General features: G+C 34.8%; 2 protein-coding genes across 2 annotated transcripts; both read right to left on the bottom strand.

Moving 5' to 3' along the window:
• Positions 1 to 470: 470 nt before the first annotated feature.
• LOC136815128 (armadillo repeat-containing protein 1-like) lies at positions 471 to 27,894 on the bottom strand. Its single transcript, XM_067071575.1, has 7 exons — positions 27,693 to 27,894; positions 3,569 to 3,643; positions 3,141 to 3,238; positions 2,618 to 2,843; positions 1,912 to 2,067; positions 1,552 to 1,659; positions 471 to 1,219 (listed from the first exon to the last, which is right to left on the bottom strand). Exons 1-7 carry the CDS (start codon positions 27,768 to 27,770, stop codon positions 1,124 to 1,126), a joined length of 837 nt encoding a protein of 278 aa, XP_066927676.1. The 5' UTR covers positions 27,771 to 27,894; the 3' UTR covers positions 471 to 1,123.
• LOC136815120 (uncharacterized) lies at positions 12,927 to 16,043 on the bottom strand. The gene is made up of 4 exons (XM_067071564.1): positions 14,143 to 16,043; positions 13,862 to 13,974; positions 13,224 to 13,675; positions 12,927 to 13,072 (listed from the first exon to the last, which is right to left on the bottom strand). The coding sequence occupies exons 1-3, from the start codon at positions 15,810 to 15,812 to the stop codon at positions 13,446 to 13,448; spliced, it is 2,013 nt and encodes a 670-aa protein (XP_066927665.1). The 5' UTR covers positions 15,813 to 16,043; the 3' UTR covers positions 12,927 to 13,072; positions 13,224 to 13,445.

Below are 27,894 nucleotides of genomic sequence, written 5' to 3'. Positions count from 1 at the left end.
TAATTTTTTGAGAACTTTCCAAAAATATACAACAGGTCTCCGTTTTCTCGAGCTAAAATTTTCATTAATTTTTAACACTATGATTTTTGCCTGAGACCGTCATATTTGTCCGAAAATCACACCAAAGTGTCCGAAAAAAATTGGAAACATAGTAATTTCGATTCCCCTACCCCTTAGCTTTCCAAAAATGTATAACAAGTGCTTCTAACAAAACAGTCGAGCGATTCCAAAAAATCGAACAAAATTCCCCCTACTATCCGCTACATTTTAGGTATTGTCATTTTGCATCATTGTGCCAAAAATCAGAAAAAAATAATGAGCCAATCCTGAGAAAAGCTGGTAACAGACGGACGGACGGACGAACGAACGAACGGACATGGGTTAATTTATAGGACCTCCGAGGTAGGTCCAAAAAAAAATTATTGTAGAACCCTTCAAGCCTTATATGAAGAAGTAATTTTCGGTACAAATTAATATCAATTTTTTGGTTTTCTTTTAAAAACTACTAGAATTATGCGCGATAATACATTCATATCTTACAATGATTATAACTGAAAATATTAAAATAAAATTGGTCTCAAACAAAACCTGTTTGCTTCGCTTTTATCCAACTGAATACAGTACAATACAGTTGGAGTCTCTCAACCTAAAATTTGATCAAAAGTCTAAATTACACATCCAAAAATAAATTTTGAGAATAATCATAAAGTCAAAGAAACCTATAAAATTGGTTTTCACAGCTCTCCCAAAAGAAGAAAACGAATTCAGAAAGAAATGTTTCAACATTCTTAGGCCACCTCTTTTCACGACGGAAATAAAAACTAGCGCGGATAATATCAGAATAAAAAACTAATATATTTTAAAGTAACTGTCTCTTCCTTATTTTTAAAAATAAAAATAATTTTTTTACTAAATATACTACTCTCAAAGATAAGCCTGGTGATAAATACGTCACTTCGATTTTCACATTTTAAATTTCCACAGCATTTCGAAATCCTTTTGTGCTGTGGCGTGATGAATAGCGTATCAGTTTTATAACCATTTTTTCGAAGAACGTTAAAGATGTGCTTGTCTTTTTTGAAAATAATTATATTCAAATACGAAATGATGTGGTGGCCCCACTCTACCAATATAAACTGTTACTAATAAAACTAGAAACTCCGCTTAGCCATCCAGAGCCTGAACCATTCTTGTCTTTGTCACCAGTTTTCGCCAGCGCCTGAAACACAGAGAGACATGCAGTAGGGTGGGTACAAGTCACTCAACTTAAAGAACGCCTAACGGAAAGAAAATTTTGAACTGCCTTTATGCAACTATTTTGACGCCTCAATTTACTTACAGACTTTTTAATGAATTTTTGCCAGAGACAAAACAGCATTGTTCTTCAGTTTTGGCCAATATCGAGCTTCAATTTGAGGATCTTTTAATGTTGTTTTTGTAAAAAATGAAGTGGACAACAATTTTATTGATAAACGATTGTTCTGATCTTCTAAATAATTTTCACTATTTTTGGCCTTTTCATGGGAAATGAATGAATGGTAGTGTGCTTACAGTTTTGGAGGTTTCCACAGGGTCTTCTTCAGGGAGATAGTCAGGAAAGTCGACTTCTTCTCGCTCTTCACTTGGAACACTTGGATTCTTTCCGAACGAGATCACAACCTGTAAGAAAGAAGAACCGACTAAAAACTCGTCCATTTTTTTATGTAGATGGTACCAACTAGTCTATAAAGTCAGGTCGATTCTTAGCAACGCTAAGAGAATCTACCCCTTTTATTCACTAAAGGTAAAGACCATTTGTTGGAGGCTAAAGGGAAACTGATGTCTATATTCCTGGAGTGATTCAATGATTGCGGTTCATGATGGCTTATAATCAACGTTGAGTCTTGAGAAAGATTCACTTTTGTTACATACCTCTTCGCCAGATTTATTTTTTGCGATTTGTTCAGCGTTCAATATTTTGGATTCGTTGACAGCATTACACAGCATTTCTGCACTGACAACTTGGGTCACACGAACCATGCATCGTTTCTTTGGCATGTTGAATGTAAAACTGACCACTCCTTTCACCTGAAAATGAAAATGAAAGACATTTACAACTAACTCACTGAGGTCAGATGTCTATAATTTTAAGCACGTCAATACTGATCTTACAAAAATAATGCAAATCATTTACTTGGACCATCAAAAAAGTAGACCGTTCGTTTTAATACTTATTCAACATTATCAACGTCATGGCGTTCTAAATTGATGGTCTGAATTATGTAGTTTTAGAAAGAAGACATTCAAGTAAAACAATCGAACGACATTTTGTTTTGATGATTCGTTTGAGCAACTGCAATGTTTTCGCAAGCTCATATTTTTAGTAGCGATTCAGACCTCGATTTAAATATCGTTAACCTGACTTTAAATGACCAAGCTACACAGGTAACGATTATGTCACAACATATAATAAAGAGTTGAGACAATATCTTTGTTTCAAACTCAGAATTTCATGGTGCACAGGCACCAATCTTCAGTGAAATGAGATAACGTTAGAAAATAAAATACAATATGTTGTCTTCAAAAAATATTTATGACGGCACAACATAAACAATAGTACAGATGATTAGATACATACGGAAAGAAGACATTTTTCGCAAACCCTTTTGCTCTCTTCGTCTCCAAGGCCAGTGATTTGAAGCACAATCAATTTGGCTTTTTTGTTTTGTGTTCCAACGAAGAACTTTTGAGATGTGGGCGCCACCGTGTGAACGCGGGCTGACGAAGCAGTTTGTCGAGTTGATTTCGTTAAAAGGTTGACCAGTCGGTTGGCTCTCGTCTTGATGTCTGGAACTCCTTGAAACCTGGGTTCAAGCGAAGACATAACGCTTTAAAAATTTGACTAAGTCATACAATTTCACACATAATTGGCTGTCCAATAGTAGAAACGATCACATCACGCTACTCTTTCAAATTAAAACTAAAATACTTTCCTCTAGTACATCATTTTGAGAAGTTGGTTTTGATATTTACGTTTAAATCTTAAGCCAGGTGATAAATATTCAAAAGAATGCAGCTTAAACGAATAAAACCATTAAAAATCATTAAGAAGATTAAAAAATCACTTGTCAACGCCATCAGGAAAGATAGATATTCGTTACCTTTCGTCTTCTTTGACTTTCTTTAGTGATTCAAGCATTCCAACTTCATTCTGCATGATCTTTCGGTTCGGTGCATGCTCTGCCAATAATTGTAACGTCTGTAAAAAATGTAAGAACGTAACTTTAATATTTAGTTAGTGATAAAAACATCCAGACAGTAGGTCCATTCAAATGTATAAGAATAATGAGAAGAAAGATAGTGTCCAAGGAACAAGCCTTGTCAAAGCAAGTCTTTTGAATCTTAAGTATAAACCATATTTCTCTTTTTATAAGAATAACTTTTCTAGAAATATCGAACTCAACCAGGCATTCAATGGGCCTGATTCTCCAAAAGGTGTGACTATGTACTTCAAGAAAATAACGTAATACTCGTAAGAGAGACAGAGAGAGATATTTTAATCATAAGGAAACATTTTTATCCGACTCACTTTCAAAACAAGAAGAACGACATCGCTTTCTTTGTTGTCCAAAAACAAAACCAGACCAGGTAGACATCCTTGATCCTAATGGATGGAAAGAGAGAAGTATTATTTGCAAAAACGTTGTTTCTACTTTTACTTGAGGTGCTGCACATAAATGGTAGGGTATTTTCTTTCAACGCAAGTTTCAATTGATCTCTTTAAACATCAATTTATTCATCTATTTGACTACTATAAATTACGAGAAATTATGCTCTGATCAAATCTTAAACGCATCGCAAATGAATCACTGTCGAACATGCTCAAACTTCTGTGTTATTTTGATAATTCGTAGGCCTATTTGTAAAATTGATAGGCTAAGTTTAATTAAAATAAGCTACGTGCTGAATGGACCTACCTGAAGGCTAATGCAATGAAAATTTAGAAAAAATGGCAACAAGAAAATGCAAATTTAAAATCAGAAAAAATATCAAGCTGTTGCGGGAAATGCTCATTTTCTCTAAAAATTACAAAAGGGAATTTCCCCAGATACAAAAATCTGATTTTAAAACAAAAAATATTTTCCGGGAAAACAGTTTCAACCACTTTATAGACAACCTTTCATCTTGTATTTATGCAAAAAAATCTGAAAAAATAACTAAGCAGTTTCACACACAGTCCAAGAATTCAACTTTTTCGAAAATCACGCTCCATCAATCTTTTTTAAAACATCACCATTTTACATCATTGTGCAAAAAATTAGAGCCAACCGAGCCAATTGCATGAAACATGACTAAGGGAATTTACCCAAATAAGAAAATCTGATTTTTACAGCCCAAAAACAAATTTTCCGGGAAAAAGTACCCTCTGTCTTTGTTCAAAATTTCAAAAAAAAAAAAGAAGCAAATCCTGAGAAAAGCTGGTAACAGACGAACGAACAAACGAACAAAAGAAAGGTCAAGGGTTGATTTATAGTATGGAGGTATAAAGAAACAGAAGAAGTATGTCATTATAACCAAGCTCACCCTACGATTAAAAAAGTTACGAGGTTTGCATGCTCGTAATCTCATGTATCGTGCATTTTTAATAAGCTCTTTTGTCAATTGGTGAAATCTTATTGGCTTATTTCAGTTTTCGAAATTAGATGAGACGAGATCCATTGTTTCTGACATCGGTGTAAGAAAATATTAGGACTAAAAAAAGGCCTGTTAACTTGGCAATCCTTCATCAAACGACAAGATTTTTCAATTAATGTTTTCTTCAATGTGGAATCAATTGCTTGATATTTTCCTCCAAAATTCTCCAGCGACTTTTTGTCTAAAAATTGATTCTGAAATCGCATGTGCTTATAAATAACTTTCCATTTTCTAGCTCTTAAGAAAATATATTTTCAAAACAAAATTTAACGGATAACGAAATAGAACATAAAACTTGTTTTGTGGGGCTAAGTTTTATTTAATTCTCGTATATTAGAAGGCTATCTTCAAGAAGAATATCTTCAATACTGATAGTTAGAATGTTCAGAGCAAACTTGAGTTCTAGAGAGTCTTATTTCATCGGGCGAGCTTAGAATTTTTTTGATACATTTTATAAAAGAAATCAAAAGACTTTAGCGACCAATTACCGACAAATTAAACTCCTGTTTTTCTTTATACCTCCATGTTTATAGGTCCAAAAAATAGAGGATTCTAGATTCAAGTGTGCCAAATTTCAGCAAAATCAAACCATTTTTGATGTTTTCCAGCCTGTCTAAAAGTTTTAATCACATTGTGACCTAAGTTTTATGACCATGCCCTTGAAAGTGAAAACTTTAAAAAAACAAACAACAAGCTATACTTTTATGGACCTACCTGATAATGAAATTAAACATTTCTGATAATTTGGAAATTATAATGAAAGCACAAAGGGAGAAACAATCAAAACTAATTGTAAAAGACTTTGGAAAAAGAAATGAAAAGTTCTTTATTTACACACTTCTTTTATAAAAATAATCCACTACCAGAAAAATGCACAGCTTAATTAATAAGTCTCTAGAAAAGTCAAACCATCGCCCTCCACCGTGACATTTTCTTCTTAAAAAAAAAAATAATAATAACAAGCTACATGCTGAATGGACCTACCTGAAGGCTAATGTAATAAAAAAATGGCAACAATCGTAAAAATATGCAGACTAAAAAGTCAGAAAGAATACCAAGCCAATCGCGAGAAATGCTCATTTTTCCCTGAAAATGACAAAAGGGAATTTTCCGGAAAAAACTGCTTGAGCCACTCTTTAGAGAACCTTGCCCTCTATCTTTATGCAAAAAATCTAATGAAGCAATTTCACAAAGTCCAAAATAACCCATTTTTGGGCACTTTTTGCCCCAAAATTCTTCTTTTCGAATATCGCGCTCAGTCACCTTTTGGAAATCACCATTTTGCATCACTGACAAAAAATCAGAAAAAACTAATGAGCCAACCCCGAAAAAGCTGGTAGCAGACGGACGGACGGACGAACAGACATCAGTTAATTTAAAGGACCTCTGTGTCCAAAAAGAAATTCTTGTTTTAGGCCTAGTGTTAATGTGTTAATGTTTGGCAGCAAAACTTGTTTGTTCTTTTGGTCTTACACATTATTGGCTAGTTGTAAGCTTTGTGCATACAAGACAAACTTTCTCTGAAATTTCTTAATTGAAAAAAAAGCGTACAAACATAATATTGTTATGTCATCTATCAACTTTAACTTCCTTTTTTGCTGAACTTATCATGTGGAAATGAAAAATCATGTTGAAGATTAGTAAGTTTTCATTTTCTAGCTGAAGGGGGTTGCTTGCCCATAACATTGTTTTTTTTGTTTTTTTTGAGTACATAATTATGGTCTGTCCATCATCATTCAATAATCATAAATAATTCAGGTTCGTGTTATTTATATCATGCATTAAAGGTTTCAAAGCAGTGAAACAAAACGCTTGTTTTCAAAACTTGCAATTTCTGTACTGTTTGTAAGTTTTCAACTGCAGCTGTCAATTGCTGCATAGACAATTTCTATGCCCTTTTTATCATCATAAAACTTGTCTCACTCTTTTTTCGCAGGTGATTAATATGATATACTATGTCATTCTGTTCATGCATCTTAACTTTTGTTCAGAAACTGTTATGACCAACAACAAGACTAAATTAGGGGATGCTTGTAACCTATTTTCTACTCAGTTCTTTCAGCACTTTTCCCACAAAAAAGCACAAGATTTTTGCAGGCCCACAAACCACAAACAGGATTTTTACTTGACCCACAAAAGACCACCCAACAAGATCTCTTTCGGACCCACAAACAATGTAGAATACTTTCTTTGGACGCACAAGATCTTTTCTGGAAATGACCCATCATGACAGTTGGGTGTTTAAGATAAAACGGCAATTATTGTTATTTTTGGCAACTATTGCTGAAAACAGCAATTTTTTTAATGATGAAATGTCGAGTCAGCAGAAATTTGCTATAAGGGCAAAGATGTCAGAGTTGTTTGAAAAATGTAAAATTATATTCAGGGAAAGGTTTTCGGATCTTTAAAAGTGATTTTTTCAATTTATCATTGCTCAAAAGTTTGAAATGATATGTAAAAAGATCTTGCATCAATGCTGAAACACAGCTAGAAGGAGAAAACAGAACCCCCGTTGTAATTTGTTTACATATGACTTGATTTTGCTAGTCTGCTGCATTCTGACAGAAACAAGTTGAAAACAAAAATAAACTAGGCAAAGTGGGCCTACTAACCAGTGAGGATCTTAGAGGATTCTCAGATTTACAAAAACACCAGCTTTTTGCTGATTTTTGCCTCGAAAAACGCCTAGTCAAAATTTTTTCATCTTCGCAGGATCCATTCCTCACCTCGAAAGACATCTTTTTGTCTAGTGTTTTTTTGGTAAGTTCTTCTGTTGAAGAATATCGATCACTTTCGTTTTCCCCTGATGGCCATAAGAGAAAAAATATTAGGGCTTGCGCTCTCTAGGCGGCAGGCGGCCTAGACTTGCTTTCGTTTTGTATAATTTTATGATAACATATAAGGTAGCGTAATTCATGCAAAAATAATAATCTTTTTGTTTTTATTTTCCTGGTATGCCGCCAAACATTGACGTCATTCACCAACTGCTCTAACTTGGGACTATCTGACAAAACATGGGACAGCAATTCGGCCACCATTTCACCAAACCCCCAAAGTCATTTGATTTGAGTTAATGAACAGCGTATTAAAAAATACAGGATTTATCTTTCGATTTTACAGTAACTGAAAATACAGACCAGATATGCAACAGTCTCATGTTTCGACCAATCTCCTAGTTGCTGATTTAGTCGACCAACCTCCTAGTTGCTGATTTAGCATAAACAATAGGACCAACAGACTTGACAAACGGAACAAACAATAAGACGACCCAAGAATCTTACGGTGAGGGCGTTTTGTCTCTGCCTGATATTACGCCCACAGAAGATGCTGTTTAAAAAGCAGGGGTAAAAATAGTAAGTAATCTTTTTGTAAGTGTTTATTTTGCGAAATATGTAAAAATTTTCTAATATGGTCTACAAATTAGCATTTAATAATGGAAACTTAAATATATAATGAAGAAAAAAACAAACCATTTCAATTTTCTTTTATAAGTCAACCCCCAGGAAAAAGTATTTTCCTATTACTTAATTAACTTTACATTTCCCAACTCGCTAACTCCCAGAGGAATTCCGATTGCAAACCCGATTGGTTAATTTCAGAACATCGTCATAATGGCAGATAATTTACAAGTGTCTACTGTGGAAAGGTTGTGTGAATTTTTTGATGTCAGTGTTCATTTTGTTGGATGATGGCTTGTTGAATCTGGCGAGAAAAAAGTAAACAGGTATAGCTTTTTCTAACCAAGGATCTGTAGGATTCCAGCCACACTGCTAATTGCAAGGGTGTCGAATACCACATCTTCAATAATAAAAATTTCCGATAAAATAGGAATTTGCAGTAAAATTTCCCTGATTTAATTCCTGATCTGGAAAAATTGGATTATCAGGAAAAAATTTTTCGGCTTGGAGCTCTCTTGCATTTTTGTGCTAGGCGAAGTTGACAGCTACAGGGATCCCACACCTAAATATCTTAATTTAGGACAAATTTTAGGAGGATTTTGGCCAAATTTAAGGAGAATTTTAGGAGGATTTTAGAAAAATTTATGGCTAAATCACCAGTCATACCTACTGCTAACTTAAAAGATCAAAAATATTAACAAACAAAAGGCATCTTGAATTAGAAAAACTGGGGACAAATTTGTGATGTAATATGAGCAATATAGACTGATTTCATTTAAAGTAACAAAATATATTTCAACAGAAGGCTACAATCCGTGCCATAATATATTTGCACTTTTGGCTAATTTACCATTTTTCGAAAATTGAAGTTCGAGCGAGAATGTCAATTTTAGGCCCTCAACTTGATTTCATCGATTATTTCGATCTGGGAGGGATTTATTGGTTTCTAGGCAATATTTCAAGCCCTACTGGACCATTTTTGAACTTTTGGATCCTCAGATCCTAAGGTCCTAAGTCTTAAGTCTAGCGTTAAAACTCAGAGTTAAAACTCTACCCTTCGAACCTACTTTAGAGCACTTACAAATCGATTGTGGTTTCAAAACACCCCGGTGAATTTCCCTTTTGTGCCAAGTATTTTGTCCTTGATTGTCTTTGAAAATTAAAAATGCCGATTTCTGCTCTGCGGGGGGTCTAAAATTAGGAGAAAACCCCTTAAATGTGAAAAATAACCCTTTTCCAACCATTTTGAGGCATTTTCATTAGGTCAAAATCAATTTTTTGTGAAATATTTAACTTTTTGAAAAGGTGCAATTTACGAAAAGTCAAAAAGGTGAAAATTTCAGAAAATTTTGACTTTTTTTCAAGTTTTAGCCCCTAAAATTGACGAAGGGGGGATTTTGAGCCCGAAAAATTGCTTGAAACTTGAAATTAGACCCCCCGCTGAGCAGAATTTGGCATTTTTCAGTTTCTGAGACAATCCGTGCCATAATATATTTGCACTTTTGGCTAATTTACCATTTTTCGAAAATTGAAGTTCGAGCGAGAATGTCAATTTTAGGCCCTCAACTTGATTTCATCGATTATTCGATCTGGGAGGGATTTATTGGTTTCTAGGCAATATTTCAAGCCCTACTGGACCATTTTTGAACTTTTGGATCCTCAGATCCTAAGGTCCTAAGTCTTAAGTCTAGCGTTAAAACTCAGAGTTAAAACTCTACCCTTCGAACCTACTTTAGAGCACTTACAAATCGATTGTGGTTTCAAAACACCCCGGTGAATTTCCCTTTTGTGCCAAGTATTTTGTCCTTGATTGTCTTTGAAAATTAAAAATGCCGATTTCTGCTCTGCGGGGGGTCTAAAATTAGGAGAAAACCCCTTAAATGTGAAAAATAACCCTTTTCCAACCATTTTGAGGCATTTTCATTAGGTCAAAATCAATTTTTTGTGAAATATTTAACTTTTTGAAAAGGTGCAATTTACGAAAAGTCAAAAAGGTGAAAATTTCAGAAAATTTTGACTTTTTTTTTCAAGTTTTAGCCCCTAAAATTGACGAAGGGGGGATTTTGAGCCCGAAAAATTGCTTGAAACTTGAAATTAGACCCCCCGCTGAGCAGAATTTGGCATTTTTCAGTTTCTGAGACAATCCGTGCCATAATATATTTGCACTTTTGGCTAATTTACCATTTTTCGAAAATTGAAGTTCGAGCGAGAATGTCAATTTTAGGCCCTCAACTTGATTTCATCGATTATTTCGATCTGGGAGGGATTTATTGGTTTCTAGGCAATATTTCAAGCCCTACTGGACCATTTTTGAACTTTTGGATCCTCAGATCCTAAGGTCCTAAGTCTTAAGTCTAGCGTTAAAACTCAGAGTTAAAACTCTACCCTTCGAACCTACTTTAGAGCACTTACAAATCGATTGTGGTTTCAAAACACCCCGGTGAATTTCCCTTTTGTGCCAAGTATTTTGTCCTTGATTGTCTTTGAAAATTAAAAATGCCGATTTCTGCTCTGCGGGGGGTCTAAAATTAGGAGAAAACCCCTTAAATGTGAAAAATAACCCTTTTCCAACCATTTTGAGGCATTTTCATTAGGTCAAAATCAATTTTTTGTGAAATATTTAACTTTTTGAAAAGGTGCAATTTACGAAAAGTCAAAAAGGTGAAAATTTCAGAAAATTTTGACTTTTTTTCAAGTTTTAGCCCCTAAAATTGACGAAGGGGGGATTTGAGCCCGAAAATTGCTTGAAACTTGAAATTAGACCCCCCGCTGAGCAGAATTTGGCATTTTTCAGTTTCTGAGACAATCCGTGCCATAATATATTTGCACTTTTGGCTAATTTACCATTTTTCGAAAATTGAAGTTCGAGCGAGAATGTCAATTTTAGGCCCTCAACTTGATTTCATCGATTATTTCGATCTGGGAGGGATTTATTGGTTTCTAGGCAATATTTCAAGCCCTACTGGACCATTTTTGAACTTTTGGATCCTCAGATCCTAAGGTCCTAAGTCTTAAGTCTAGCGTTAAAACTCAGAGTTAAAACTCTACCCTTCGAACCTACTTTAGAGCACTTACAAATCGATTGTGGTTTCAAAACACCCCGGTGAATTTCCCTTTTGTGCCAAGTATTTTGTCCTTGATTGTCTTTGAAAATTAAAAATGCCGATTTCTGCTCTGCGGGGGGTCTAAAATTAGGAGAAAAACCCCTTAAATGTGAAAAATAACCCTTTTCCAACCATTTTGAGGCATTTTCATTAGGTCAAAATCAATTTTTTGTGAAATATTTAACTTTTTGAAAAGGTGCAATTTACGAAAAGTCAAAAAGGTGAAAATTTCAGAAAATTTTGACTTTTTTTCAAGTTTTAGCCCCTAAAATTGACGAAGGGGGGATTTTGAGCCCGAAAAATTGCTTGAAACTTGAAATTAGACCCCCCGCTGAGCAGAATTTGGCATTTTTCAGTTTCTGAGACAATCCGTGCCATAATATATTTGCACTTTTGGCTAATTTACCATTTTTCGAAAATTGAAGTTCGAGCGAGAATGTCAATTTTAGGCCCTCAACTTGATTTCATCGATTATTTCGATCTGGGAGGGATTTATTGGTTTCTAGGCAATATTTCAAGCCCTACTGGACCATTTTTGAACTTTTGGATCCTCAGATCCTAAGGTCCTAAGTCTTAAGTCTAGCGTTAAAACTCAGAGTTAAAACTCTACCCTTCGAACCTACTTTAGAGCACTTACAAATCGATTGTGGTTTCAAAACACCCCGGTGAATTTCCCTTTTGTGCCAAGTATTTTGTCCTTGATTGTAGTTACCAAGAAACTCATCTTGAGATCTTCCAAAAATTAAATAGATAAAAAAATAGACAACAGGCTTGGAGACGAATAATAATACGAATACTAAGCCAATTAAGCCATCCCAAGACACAAACAAAATAAAACTAGTCATAATAGTTGAGCCTCAAAAACAAACTAATGGAAATGCATACTATCAACTTATTACAGTACTATAAATAATCAGGCACATTTACTGCTTTTATATTCTGTTTACTAAAAAAGGGCAAAATAAATTAAGAGCAGTTGAAATTTTCACCAAAGGTAGGTATTCATGGGTGGACCTAACACAAAAAATTTCAGCGGCCTAGCTCAAGCGGTTCAAAAGTTATTGACATTTTTCTAAAAGTCTAAAATACAGACCGGTAATTTACTCACCACAGTGTCCGCCATTTTGAATTTAATTTTTTGACGGGACACCATACTGACAATCTTTCTCTGTCATTTTCCAAAAAAGGGGTCTTCAAAATTTCAAGTGTCATATATCAAAAGAAAGCTGAGAGGCTGTACTTTCAGGAAATGAAAACAGACATATGGAGATATTTAGCCAGTTGAAGTAATTGTATGCCAAAAATAGCCTATATTTTGACCGAAAATAGCAAACGCATGTTTTGCACCTAGCAACAAATGTGGAGAATGCAAAACAAGCCCATAAATACTTCCTGGTCATCAACTAGGCCAGTATGTATTATTCAAAGTCAGTATTCTTTCATTTAGCACTTTAAAAAACTGTTTTTAACCAAATTAAGGGAATTTTACCTAGCAACGTACATGTTTACCTTAGCAACATAGCACGAAACTAATTGAAAATCTGATTTCTAAGATCAACTTGAATGACAATGCTGATTTTTTAATCTTGAAGGTGTATTTCAGATAAAAAGACAATGTTTTGAAAATATAAGCAGTTTCTCATGATCACCAGTTGATTTGTTCTTCCAATCTGAAAAATAGAATTAATTTCAATCATAAAATACCATTTATGTTTTAAATTTTCACAAAGAAACGATAATTATTGCTTGAAATATGTTTTCCATATATTTATACCTTCATATGTTTAAGTGATTGCCTCCACTCAATGAAGGACTTGTTGGCATCTTCGTGTTCCTCAAATGATAGCTTTCCACGACCAGCCGAAACAGGAGGAGACAAACGATAGATAACATTAGCTAAAAGGAAAGAAAAGCAAATGCTCTGGACCTCACATTGTCATTCAATCCTAATAGTCTGATGGCAATTGATTTTATTTACTGGACACAACAAAATTGACATCATGGTTATTAAAACTTTATGTAAGAAAATTGTGAAAAACTTCTATACCTTCATCCACCCAACTTTTATCCTCTTCCTTTGAATTCAATGCCGGCCAGATGAAGTTTTTTGAATTTGATGACGTTCTTTCCAAGAAATTTACAAATACCTTCTTTAATTCATCATCATATCGCACAAATTGTCCAGGATACCAACCCCGTGGGAATGCAACTACAACCCAGTCATCAATCTCAAGATTTGGAATGCTGTTGACCATGTGTTGAATAACAGTTAATTGGCCTTTTCTCTTTCGATTTCATTGTCACCATCTTCATTTTCGTCATCATTGTCATCATCATCATCTTCAATTTCTTCATCTTGGTCATTGTCAACATCTTCAAAGACAATGTCATCTGCTTCATCATCTTGAGTGTCTCCCAGCTTGAGCTGAACACTCCGAATCTTCTTAGCTCGTCTACTAAAGTATGATTTGATGGTGCTAACTGGAAGATAGTCTTTCACTAAAAATGAGCAAATTGGCAAGATGTTTAGCTAAAAACTACATCAAAGATAACGAATTAAAGGTTTTCTATCCTAAAAGTGATTTTGGTTTTAGCAAAACGTTCAAACTTAATACATATTACAAAGAAATGCTTGGTAAAAACTTTCCATAAGTCATTCAGATTGTTTGTTATTTATTTTGGTACCTTCAAACTTTGTTTTCATCAAAGATAATGTTGCTTCAGGTGTTGCTTTTGATCCCTTACGTTCACCTTCGTCAAAGATTTGGTTCAAAAAAGCCTTTCGCTCCTTTGTTAACCTGTAAATGGAAAGTGATTGCTATTGGTTACTATTGTTCATAAATGGAATGATAATAGATGACATAGCGAGCATGATAAAATTACACCATTATTTAATTGAAATAGTATCTTTTAATCAATCTAGTAGCTTTAAACACTGTTAAACAATGAAAAAAACAAATCCTCACCTTCTAAAGGAGCGCTTAGGAATAGCCCATCCCATTGGAAGTAGATCACTCTGAAAGTTTTGAATAGCCATGGTTGGGTTTCCACCAGGTAGTGTTTTAGAATCACCATCCATGAATCGCTGCACCCATTGATCTTTCACCCTATCCATTTGAGATGCCTTTGTTGACTGGTATTCATGTTTGCCATAATTCAGGTGTTTCAGCATCAAGTCCATTGATGAAAATGATTTGACACACATGGGCTCTGAACAACAAATGATCTCCTTCTTTGAAGTCTTGGATGCCTTTCCGCAAGATAGATGATTACTTTCAAACGGTACTTTGATTGTGTGCTTTAGGATCTGAGGTTCCTTTCCAACATTGAATAATCTTCCTTTTCCAATACCGTAGTACTGCCAAACATGATACTTGGGCTGTCGATCAGCACCACCAACAACATATTTGACATGGTGGATTTTGCTGACGTCTTTGATGTTCTTTTCATTTTCGTATTTCTTCTTGCTATTGAAACCACATAAAGCTGTTGCTGTCCTCAATGCATCATTCATTTGATCAGCAGTTTCGATGTTTTTCCCTTGCTCTATGTAATAATTCATCTGCCTCTTTGCTGTAGCGCTATCACGGTCACACTGGTCCTTTCCTGCCTGTCTTTCATTAAACATGGTTTCAATGAACTGCATTCCCACATTTTTTGGTGGCCAGTGATACTTCCAGGCGAAGAGTACTTCCGTGTGATAGCAGCCAGCGTTGTCTGATTTATCCACTAGCTTGGTGATGTGTGGTGCATCCTTTTTAATCTGCTTAAGGCATGCAGCGTAGATTGACATTACAGCAGCCACGTCTTGTGCAGCCTTTCCAATAAACACGATGTATGTCCTCTTTATGAGATTTCCATCAGGTCCTTTGAAGATGCAGCAAGTCACATGCATACCATTTCCTGCTTTCCCAAACCATTTTGCCATTGATTCTCGGTAACGCCGATACAGGAATTTCATGGCGAAATCAATTATGATGAATGCTGTTTGATTATCTAACTCCTGGAGCAAGTCAGTCTTTTGACCCTCTTGATGAACAACAGTTAAGATATGCGCTTTCCACATTTCTATGTTTTTGATTGCTTGTTCAACATCGTAAATGAAGTCCTTTCTTTCTTTAGTTGCGAGATCTTGATTCTGTGTAATGACAGCAAGTGCCTGCTTCAAAGCTTCTTTTAGATTTTCACAATCATTGCAGTAACTCGTGTGGGCATGATTACACTTTTGTTGGAATAGTGGTTCTTTGGGGTCGGAAAGAGCATGATATCTACAATGGTCAGGAACTTCAGAACCATTTTCATTGGAACAATTAGCTTTATACTCCCCTTTCAAGTATCTTCTTCCATCAGTTAATTTTTCAATAACTTTGTCTACAGTCTCTTTGATAGCAGGAGACTTAGAAACCAAAAACTGTATTACGGTTATGATAAGGTCAAACGAATCCGATCCCTCAGCTGCCACGTTGTCTAAACCAGCTAAACTTTTTCTCTGACTGGCAGGACAACTTTGAAGAATGTTCCATAGAGTCCTTGTCGACGGTCTGCCAGATTCTTTATCATATCCTTCACTGTCACATGTACCTTCATACAGCCTGATAACCTCAGCCTTGTGCACAGTTCTAATGACGTTTGGCATTGCAACTGTTTTCTTTGTTGATAGTTTAACTTGTCTTGTCCCACTGGCAACATCTTGAATCAAACCACTACGAAACGAGTAGTGAATGAAAATGTCGATCACAAGTTTGTGTCAATCTAACCAGGATTGGAAGAACAAATCAACTGGTGATCATGAGAAACTGCTTATATTTTCAAAACATTGTCTTTTTATCTGAAATACACCTTCAAGATTCAAAAATCAGCATTGTCATTCAAGTTGATCTTAGAAATCAGATTTTCAATTAGTTTCGAGCTATGTTGCTAAGGTAAACATGTACGTTGCTAGGTAAAATTCCCTTAATTTGGTTAAAAACAGTTTTTTAAAGTGCTAAATGAAAGAATACTGACTTTGAATAATACATACTGGCCTAGTTGATGACCAGGAAGTATTTATGGGCTTGTTTTGCATTCTCCACCCTTGTTGCTAGGTGCAAAACATGCGTTGCTAGGGAAAATTTGCTATTTTCGGTCAAAATATAGGCTATTTTTGGCATACAATTACTTCAATTGGTTAAATATCTCCATAGGTCTGTTTTCATTTCCTGAAAGTACAGCCTCTCAGCTTTCTTTTGATATATGACACTTGAAATTTTGAAGACCCCTTTTTTGGAAAATGACAGAGAAAGATTGTCAGTATGGTGTCCCGTCAAAAAATTAAATTCAAAATGGCGGACGCTGTGGTGAGTAAAATTTTTAATTTTTTTTTAAACTGAAAGACAATGCCAAAATGTGTACACACACAAAATTTTAGCTCAATTGGATGAGTTTTGACCAAGTTATAAGGGTTTCAAATCTGGTCTGTAAATTACCGGTCTGTATTTTAGACTTTTAAAAAAATGTCAATAACTTTTGAACCGCTTGAGCTAGGCCGCTGAATTTTTTTGTGTAAAGTCCACCCATGAATACCTACCTTTGGTGAAAATTTCAAGGAGAACTGAGGACCCCCATGATCCCACTTTTTCTGATTCTTAGGTGCATCTGCTCTTAAAGCAGATGAAACAGAATGGCAAAAGATTAAAGTAGATTATTTAGAACATTTTGTAATTAATGCAGTTAGAAAATAGTTGTCAGCCTTCATAATTTCTTTTCATTTTTGCTTAAAAGAAACAAAAGAATAGTAGATTGACAGGGAAAGGCATTGTGTTATAACAAAGCGTATGCTCAAGTAAAAAATTCACAGATGTATGAGGGCGCAAACCACCAAACATTGTCATTGAACTCCTTCAATAAACATAGGCTTTCGTTTCAAATATTTTAGTGCAAAAATATATTTTAAACATGTTTTTTCAAGGTCAGGTAGCTTGCTCCCAGTTTATTTTGACTTAAACTGAGGAAAAAATCTTGGTTTCTTGCCTGATAAAATACAAGTATACAAGCATAATCAGCTGCCGTGCAAAAGCAGCCGGCGGAGAGATTTAAAAAAAATATGTGTTCTTATATTCTAGGGAGACCACATAATATATTACCTTCAATTTTCTTCTACAAATGATGTGTTCTGATTTCTAGGAAACCTTTATCGCACTATTTGTCTCCCTAAACTTATGGCTACTTTTATGGTTCAATGTGTTCTAAAATCTAGGAAAAACATTTTAGTAAGATATACTTGTAAGATATTTCGCAACCTTAATTTTAAAAAGGCCTAAGTCCATAGCCATTTAATTTTAAAAAGGCCTAAGTCCAAAGCCATTTAATTTTAAAAAGGCCTAAGTCCAAAAGAGGTGAGTTTTAAAAAGGCCTAAGTCCATTTTTCACATTTTTAGAAAAAGCCAAAAAACTTTTGTTGCTTATAACTTGCTACATATCTATTTTCTACTGTTGATGTAATGTTTTTCTGGTTTTTATGCCTAATACAAAGTTTTTTAAGCTTGCATTGGTCCAATATGACATTTTTATGTTGAGTGGGGCTCAAAAGTAATGATGTATTGGACTTAGGCCTTTTTAAAACTTAAAAAGTTTTCTGAAAATTGGACTTAGGCCCTAGTTTGTTTTAAACAATTGGGCCTAAGTCCAACAAAAGTTCTATTAAAGGGCCTAAGTCCACAAATTTCATTTCTGCCCTTAATTACTGTAGGAAATAATAAAAGTAATACGACTAGATCCTTAAATTGTTTCAGAAAATTAATGGGCCTAAGTCCTAAGAAAGTTTTATAAAAGGGCCTAAGTCCACAAATAATGAATTTCTTCCCTTTTTTAATACTGTAGGAAATAACGATAAAATGTAATTCAAAAGTCATTCAAAATTTTAACACAAAAGAGTTTAAAGAATGTTATGAGCCCATTTACCATTAATCATCACAATAGGCATGCCAAGAGTCTTGTAATATAGCCTATAAGATAAGTTACATATAAAAGATTGTTGTTGCTAGTTAGGTTAAAATCAACGTTTTGCACAATTTATTTTTTTCGTTCATACTTCAAGCTTGATTATTGCAGTTCTGGCTTTTTTTTAGCTATTTGATTGAAAGGGAGCTTTTTTTGTTGTGAGATTATACATAAGAAATATTTTTCCATTCTGCTTAGTATCTGTGTACTATACACAGGGGGTGTTAGGGTTAAACTTCAAATTGTTTGTTTAATATTTGTGTAATATTCTGCAGTTTGGGACAACAATCAAGTACATATACCTTAAGGGAAGAAATTTTCGCGAGAAGAAATTTTCGCGGAATTTAATTTCGCGAATCAGAGTTTCAAGATGGCAAATTTTGCGGAATTTAATTTCGCGAATGAGCCGATTTTAAAAGTTTCACGGAATTTAATTTCGCGATTGAGAAGAATTTATCAACTTAGATTAACTTTTAAGCATAACGGAGTTGTTTATATTTGTTTATATTTCATAAAAAATACACGTTATAATGCTTAAAAATCAATTGTGTCCATCTTTTTTGGTAATACCTGGTCAAAAACAACAAAATAAAAGAAGAAGAAAAAAAATCGTATTTCGCGGAATTTAATTTCGCGATTTAACAATTTTGGTGTGCTTCGCGGAATTTAATTTCGCGAATCACGCCCAAATTCGCGAAATTAAATTCCGCGAAAATTTCTTCCGCGAAAATTTCTTCTCGCGAGAATTTCTTCCCTTAAGGTAGTACCATTACAGTTTACTACAGTAGGACACTAGATATGTTTGGTCAAAGTTATGTATTCAGTTAGGAAGTTCAAAAAAAGACATTTTAATCGGAATGTGGTCAAGAGATTTGAGTGCTATACTTATTTCTGTTTTCCAACAAAAGTGAGCTTTTCCTTTGAGGTCATAGAATACAGAATGTATCAAAGCCTTAAGCAGCCTTAAGACTTAAGTGAAAGTGAAGAAAAACTTGCTAAAGTCAAAAAAAAACATCTTAAACAGTTTTCAAGTAAGGCAGTTAAGGAAAATTCATTATCAGTAATTTTTAAGGATAACTTTGAAATCTTTATGTAACTGAAATACCTTTTTACACGAATATTACTAGACAAGTATTCAACAGCCTTGAAATTAACACGCAAACAATTAACACAAATTTTATTTGCTTTTTCAAGGAAACCACACCTGGTTTTAATTAAGGGGGTTTTTATTAACACAAAAATTTTCAATTCGTGTTAATAAAATGACTAGTAATATTCGTGTAATAAGGTAAAAACTTTTCCTAGAAAAATTAATAAATTATCTCAAAATTGATCATTTTTTGTTCGCAAAAGCAGAATTTAGTTAAAAATTGATCAGAATTTCGGAATTTAGATAAAATTTGTTCTCAACAGTCAGTCAGTCAGTCAGTCAGTCAGTCAGTCAGTCAGTCAGTCAGTCAGTCAGTCAGTCAGTCAGTCAGTCAGTCAGTCAGTCAGTCAGTCAGTCAGTCAGTCAGTCAGTCAGTCAGTCAGTCAGTCAGTCGATGTCCGACTGGAAATTTTTTGTGTCGGTCATGATGTCCGAATGAAATCTCTTACTTAGCTTATTCTTTTAATACTCGCTTCCTTTGTAGCTCTCAAAAGTGTTTCTAAAGTTTAATTTAATTGACTGCGTTCTTGGTAATTTTATTAACGGTTGTTTCTAAGATCACTTTTTTATTGACTGGTTTTCTCAATAACTTTCAAGAGTGTTTCTGAGATCACTTTTATCAACTCGCTTTCTTCGTAACTTTCAAGGGTGTTTCAAAGTTAACTTTTATCGACTCGCCTTCTTCGTAACTTTCAAGAGTGTTTCTAAGATCACTTTTATCAACTCGCTTTCTTCGTAACTTTCAAGGGTGTTTCTAAAATCATTTTTGTCGACTTGCTCTCATCGTAACTTTCAAGGGTGTTTCAAAGTTAACTTTTATCGACTTGCTTTCTTAGTAACTTTCAAGAATATTTCTAAGCTTAACTTTTATTGACTCACTTTCTTAGTAACTTTCAAGAGTGTTTCTAAGATCACTTTTATCAACTCGCTTTCTTCGTAACTTTCAAGGGTGTTTCTAAAATCATTTTTGTCGACTTGCTCTCATCGTAACTTTCTTTGTTTCTAAGTAAGATCACTATTGTCAACTCGCTTTCTTCGTAACTTTCAAGGGTGTTTCTAAAATCATTTTTGTCGACTTGCTCTCATCGTAACTTTCAAGGGTGTTTCAAAGTTAACTTTTATCGACTTGCTTTCTTAGTAACTTTTAAGAATATTTCTAAGAACTCGCTTTCTTCGTAACTTTCAAGGGTGTTTCTAAAATCATTTTTGTCGACTTGCGCTCATCGTAACTTTCTTTGTTTCTAAGTAAGATCACTATTGTCAATTCGTTTTCTTCATAACTTTCAAGGGTGTTTCAAAGTTAACTTTTATCGACTCACTTTCTTCATAACTTTCAATTGAGTGTTCCTAAGATCACTTTTATCAACTCGCTTTCTTCATAACTTTCAAGGGTGTTTCAAAGTTAACTTTTATCGACTCACTTTCTTAGTAACTTTCAAGAGTGTTTCTAAGATCACTTTCATCAACTCGCTTTCTTTGTAACTTTCAAGGGTGTTTCAAAAGTTAACTTTTATGGACTCGCTTTCTTCATAACTTTCAATGGAGTGTTCCTAAGATCACTTTTATCAACTCGCTTTCTTCGTAACTTTCAAGGGTGTTTCAAAAGTTAACTTTTATGGACTCGCTTTCTTTATAACTTTCAATGGAGTGTTCCTAAGATCACTTTTATCAACTCGCTTTCTTCATAACTTTCAATGGAGTGTTCCTAAGATCACTTTTATCAACTCGCTTTCTTCATAACTTTCAATGGAGTGTTCCTAAGATCACTTTTATCAACTCGCTTTCTTCGTAACTTTCAAGGGTGTTTCAAAAGTTAACTTTTATGGACTCGCTTTCTTTATAACTTTCAATGGAGTGTTCCTAAGATCACTTTTATCAACTCGCTTTTTTCGTAACTTTCAAGGGTGTTTCAAAAGTTAACTTTTATCGACAATATTTCTAAGATCACTTATATCAACTCCCTTTCTTCGTAAATTTCAAGAGTGTTGCTAAGATCACTTTTATCAACGCGCTTACTTCGTAACTTTCAAGAATATTTCTAAGATCACTTTTTTACTGACTCGCTATCTTCGTAACTTTCAAGGGTATTTACGAAGAAAGCGAGTTGATAAAAGATCTAAGATCACTTTTATCGAATCAATTTCTCTGTTACAGTAACGAATTGTTCCAAGGTCACTTTTATTTTACCTACTTGCTTTCTACGTAACTTTCAAGACTGTATAATTTTAGAAAAAAATATACACTGAATGACCGACAGGATTTTGAGTTTGGCAGACAGGATTTCATTGCTGTCGCACATGATGTCGGATTGACTAAAAATATTTATTTGCAGCCCTGTACACAAAATAGCTTGTTTTTTTCAACCAAGTATGATATAGTAAAGTATACTATAACAATAGCGTTCAGTTTGAGGTTGTTGTTGTTATTTTCTGCCCGCGCAGTTTGATTATTAGCCCGAGAGTGTCATTTGGGCCCGACGCGAAGCAGAAACAAAGAAACCGCAAGTTATGCAGGGCAAGGACGCCAGACCTTGAGACTGAGATTGGTTCAGCCCGCATACCCACGGCAAATAATGGAAGATTCTTAAATGCTAAAACACCCGAAGTCCCATCAGGAAAATTTAGGGGGGAGTAAACAACACTATGCAACCCACTGACCACCCCAATAGAGAATCTTCAAAAATCTCCCCCACCTGGGTTTTTACAGGATCACCCCACCCTTGCAAAGGAATCTACTCAAAAGCACCTGGGTGAAATTCAAGGTAGTTTCGGTCACCCCATTCAATCTTTCAAACAAAACCTTTTATAAGCTTTCCTAAGCTTCAAACAAAATTGCTTATAATGGAATAGATCGTAAAAAAACACAAACCTTCAGAATATACAATACCATAGAAATTGACCAAAAAAACATTGACAACTGAAAACCTGTCATACTAAACTATTTTGATCCATTTAGGCCCTTTTAATGTGGACTAGATCCTTTGAATGGACTTAGGCCCTTTGAGTATGGACTTAGGCCCATTAAACATGGACTTAGGCCTATTAAATGGACTTAGGCCTTTTTAAAATTAAAGTTTTCTTTTGCGATGGACTTAGGCCCATGATCTATAAACACTGGATGGACTTAGGCCTTTTTAAAACTAAACACACTTTTTATCTAACCTTCATCGAGAAATTTTAAGGCCTTTTAAGCATAAAATCTTTACATTATACACATCAAAAGAAAGCTAGTGACTCATAGATGCAGAAAGTACAAAAAACTCATTTTTCATAAAAATGGACTTAGGCCTCTTTAAAATTGAGGGGTAAGTGGACTTAGGCCTTTTTAAAATTGAGGGGTAAGTGGACTTAGGCCTTTTTAAAATTGAGGGGTAAGTGGACTTAGGCCTTTTTAAAATTAAGGTTGCGATTTGTTTTTCCACGAAAGATGTGTTCTGAAACTTTCTAGGGTTACTAGGAAACAAGATCACATCAATTTTCTCTTGATACCCCTTTCTCCTTAAATGATGTGTTCTGAAGCTTTCTAGGGTTACCTAGACAACAAGAACACATTAGATGACATTGATTATACCCCTGTCTCTTCAGAACACATCAATATTTCTGGCTGATTAATTTTCAAAGATCTTATCAGAACAGATCAAAATTTCTAGCTGAAACATACACTCAGAACACATCGCTGGCTGCTTTTGACCGTGCTTGATAAAGTTTTCAGATTTTAGGAATTTAGGAGAATTTGTTGAATTTTAGGAGGATTTTGGGAGTTTTGACTTATTTTAGGAATTTTAGAAATTTTAGGAGGAGTGGATCCCTGCAGCTATGATATGGCAATTTTCATTTATTTACTTTTTTTACTCTTCTGCTGATTCAGCATGTTATCTCTGAAAAAATTGCCGTTTTCAGCAATAGTTGAAAAACTAGCCGTCACCTGGCGTCGCACCCGCTGAGGAGTAGATAAGCTGAACGCATCATAAGCCCTTTGAATGGTGGGGAGGGTAAAAAGATCTGATTTGTAAGCCCAAACAACGAAAAATTACCACTTTAAATGGTTGAAAACTAAAAATAGTGCAAATTAATGTTTTGTGACGTCATTTGGGCCATAAATGACGTCATCGAAAGGGTGATACTGTCAACTGCTCTAACTTGGGATGATTGGTCATATCTGGCCTGTATTTTCACTTACTGTTAATAAATCTCTTTGACAACAAATTTGTTTTGATAACTCCACCAAGTTTATCAATCATACTTTCTGTCATAACATGTCACGATAACTTCCACTGATAGCGCCCTTTTTAACTTTTTTGAGTGACTAGGCGCCGATAGGAGAATTAGAGAACACCCGCTGCCTAACCGCCTATCGCCGATGCATAGTTGCCAACTTCTGAGAATGAAAATGTAAGACAACGAGCGAGCGGGGCGAGGGTGAAAAATTGAGCTGGGGTTTGGGACGTGCTCTAAGCCCCCCCCAAGGGGGGTGTTACGGAGCGGAGCCTCCTAGAAAAATTTTTTGGGCCTGAAATGACATAGGAATGGCTAAAACCAATACAAAATTAGAAATAAAGCAACATTTTCAACCAGAAAACACTGTTGTGGAGCATTACTGTCTTTAGCCGCGAATCACGTGCATTAGTCTCAATAAATATTAGGTGTACACTGGACATGGTTCATGTAGTACTATTACATCTCTGTCCAACGCGCATCCGATGTATTGAATACGGACGCACGCAATTGGACGGAACATTACAGAGCAAAGACAAAAAACGAGGAAGTGAGTTTGTGTTTGTGGAAACATATTTTTAGTAGCATTTCTATATTTTTTCAAAGAGATCTACAAAAATGCTGGACACCTAAGGTATGCCGTGCGGTACTCGGGACAAAGAGCTTAAATGTGGGACTGTCCTGCTCAATGCGGGACTGTCCTGCTCAATGCAGGACGGTTGGCAACTATGCTGATGGGAATAACAAATAACGAGTGTGTAACTTGCCGCACAGGTAGCAACTCCAGAAGATTTTTCAAGTTTTAATTTTTTTTCCAAAATCTATCCTATCTTGTAGAGCTTTGAAAAAGAAAGAAAATGAGGGGTCATAGGCCTCCAGAGGATAAGTGGTTGTAAAGATATTAAAATTTTAGTGTCAAAAATTTGACTAAAAATATCAAAAAAAAGGTTAGGAAAATAGCTTGGAAAAATTCGAAAAATGTGTCAAAAAGAAAAAAAGAAATTTTCCAGTCGTATGCTTCTTAAGTTAAATTTTGCATATCTCTTTTTCTAGTGTAGCTAGAGACCTCAAATTTGGAGGGAGAATTCTTTGATGGTGTTAAAATATTATTATATAAAAATATTTGTAAAATATTTAGTACATTTATCAAAATAACGAAAGATATATCTTTTTTTGAAAAAAGAAGACATTGCATTGTTTTATTTTTGTTTTTGAAGAAAGTAACTTGGAAAAGGTTGAAATGAGTCAAAAAAGGTGGTAGGACCCATTTTCAAGGGGCCTCTGGAAATGGAGGAGCATAAACTTATGAGTAAAGAATAAGTTTTTCTGAAAGGAGAAACCCCAAATGAAAAGAAAATCCATTTCGGCAGAAATAAAAACTTTTTTTTGGGACATTCCTATGCTAAAGAAGCAAAAAAGTTAAAAAAACTACATGAAAATGAAAGAACTAGAATTAGCGATTGTGATTTTTGAATTCCTCACCCTTTTTCTGATAAACATACAGAGTTTCAGCCTCCAAATACATTTTCCTCCGTTTCCAGACACATTTGTTCTTCGATAGTTGCAAATTTTTTTTCTCCCGTCGGCAAACAATTTTCAAAATGTTGCAAAACGTTCGGCATTTTACCAATTCACGTGCGTTTGGTTTGGGAACGCGAAACAAGAACGCGAACTACCCATGCCTAAACTTTTCAATATATCTCCAGAACTAACAGATTTTTTGAAATTCGGTAAAAAGGTCTAAGTCCCTGAATAGTTTTACTATGTTCTGTGAAAAAATCATAACCATCAGTCAAATACTCGTTCGTCTATTAAAGATTGAAGACAAAAATTTGCGAAGAAAAAAGAAACCTTGAACACAAAAAATGCTTTTTTAAACACTTTTTTCCACCGAAAAACAAATAACTTTTACAGACTTACCATCCCCAAACATTGAAGAAGCCTCTACTAATTAAAGTAAATGAGATGAGATAAGATAAAACCTTAAAATCTACCAGAATTTACAACCTTTCGTCCAAAGCAAAAGATGTGCTTTTCTCGCCGCCATCTTGTATTTCGAATGAGAATTCTAGAGAATTCCATTCCTTTCCAGCTCCCGCGGTCTTTTTTCATCCAATCAGATCGCGCGATTTCACTTTCGCTTTCTCTAGTCCAATAAGACTGCGGGATTCGAGTCATGTGACATCTCTATTAAAAACTCGCGCGAAATACAAGGGGTCACAAAATAGAAATACGGGGGTCACACTACTGGCTACAGGAACTGAAAGCAAGCAATTTAAGGCCAATATTTTTGGTTTTTCTGAAGGAAAAAAGGTATAGGAAGCTTTACTGAAAGAGGGATAAGGCTGGGACAATCTATTTAAAAGATATGGACAAAAAAAGGCACTTTTTTGGGTGATAATTAAGATTTTACTTTGAAACTTTAATTCTCTTACACCCGTCTCGGGCCCCCCTGATATGAGCAAGGGAACCATGTTGGCCACCCCTACTGAAAATTTCAGATCAAAACAAACAAGGAATTAATTCCTGTAACTCGAAGAAAATTGGAAAAAGCTAGTTTTTGACTGTTTCTGATCCTAAAGTGCTATTTTTTGGTAAAAGCTATACAATTTATGTTTGGATTTCTAGAAAGCTTACCCATTCATTGTTAGTACATTTTTTATTTGAAAGTAATCTCTTCATGGAATAAAAAGATATAGTCAAATCTTGTAGGGTAATTTTTCAAAATTTTTTTGCCAAATTCGATTTTCGCATTTCTCCATTTTACCCTACGCAAACGCACATGAATTTGCCATCTTAGCCCGTGTCCACAGTGTTATATACCGCTGGAAAGCTAAGATCACGGGCTTTCATTTAGTAAAAACCGGAACGCTTTAGCATACATAGAAAAAAGTTCCAAGGGTTCAAAGTTCACGGAAAAATGAAACATTTGGTTCGACGTCAACGAAAGTTGCATGACTTCTGGAGTCGCTAGCACAGGTGATGCCAAAGCGCAAGGGTCCCAAAAAACCAAAAAACGTCAATTATTTTCAAGGGAAAGTTCGTTTTTAAATTTGCGAAAGATTTGCACTGCAATGACTTCTTCTCAAAATCAGGCGCCGCGGCAGCGGTAGGGCTTTTTTAAAGTAAAGAATATTTTTTGAAGTAAAAAATTAATTTTTCAAATGTTTTGAAAAGTCAGTTAGAAAAATAAATTGAACTATGACATCCACGCCTAAATCTAATCTAATTGTTTTATTTCTCTTTTTGTTTGTATTTGTATTTTCTTTTTTTCCATTTTTTTGCTTTCTTGCAAGATAAAAGCACCTTAAGTTAGGGAAACCATCCAGGATCCTGCCATTCTATAAGCCGGCAAAAACTAAATGCCATTTGTAAACTTAAGTTTCTTACCATTTTCCATCAAAAACAACCAAAAACATTGCTACTTCCCAAAGCTGGAGACCAAAACAAATTATCTTCCAAGATTATGGCACTCTTTTGGATCTATTGTTATGGCCATCTAAAATGGTGGAAAGAGTTGCGGAAAGACAGGGGCGCCCGCTAGCTTCGAGGGTAGTAACGCCAAAACGCCCAATATGATCTTCCAACAAAAAGCGAGTTAGTTACCGCGCGAGTTACGTCATGCACTCCACCGCAGCGCACAACGAACGGTGTTTTAGTGAATATCAATAATTATAAGAATATCTTATGTGCTTAAATTCAGTAAACTTTGAGTGCTTCATTGAATATTAAGAAGATAAGAAGATAAAAAATGCGCTGGATAATTTTCATTGTAACAGTTTGGTCAATCATTTCTAAAAGTTTGAAAAAAATTTTCCAACGCAAAAAAAAACTTCAGCCAATTTTAAAAGCACAGTGTGCTTATATTTACTATGTTTGCTACATCGTCTAGGCTAAAAAAAGTGCAAAAAGACATGAACGTCATTTTTTAATGAGTGTTGTTATGATTTTTTAGATCGCGGTCGCGTACAGGAACTCGCCAAATGTTCCTAACTGACCTTGCGCATGATATTCAATAAAAAATATTCCTAGATAAGTACCTATATCCTAGATAGGAATATTTGTGAAATCGAAAAATTTGTTCCTATTTAGGCGGTTAATCCTGACTGATTATTGTGGCAGTAAAGGCAAATTTTCTGAAATCTAAAAAAACAACACTCTAAACACATCTCACCTTCACAATGGTTGACCTGTTTTCTGGTTTTTCAGCAAGACTGTGGAGATGCCTGACAACTGCTAAAGCGTCCATCATAGATAAGTTAAGTCAACATCTAGGATCCAATGCCTGTCACAATTTAATCTTCAAAAATGACCAAAAATGTTGATGTCTTCACCTGTCAGATTTTTGGGAGACTTCAAGTCGATCGTTTGATTTT

This window comes from Clytia hemisphaerica, unplaced genomic scaffold (genome assembly GCF_902728285.1).
Source record: "Clytia hemisphaerica strain Z4C2 unplaced genomic scaffold, Clytia hemisphaerica genome assembly, whole genome shotgun sequence".
Lineage (NCBI taxonomy): Eukaryota > Metazoa > Cnidaria > Hydrozoa > Leptothecata > Clytiidae > Clytia > Clytia hemisphaerica.
This window is presented reverse-complemented; position numbering and strand designations above follow the sequence as displayed.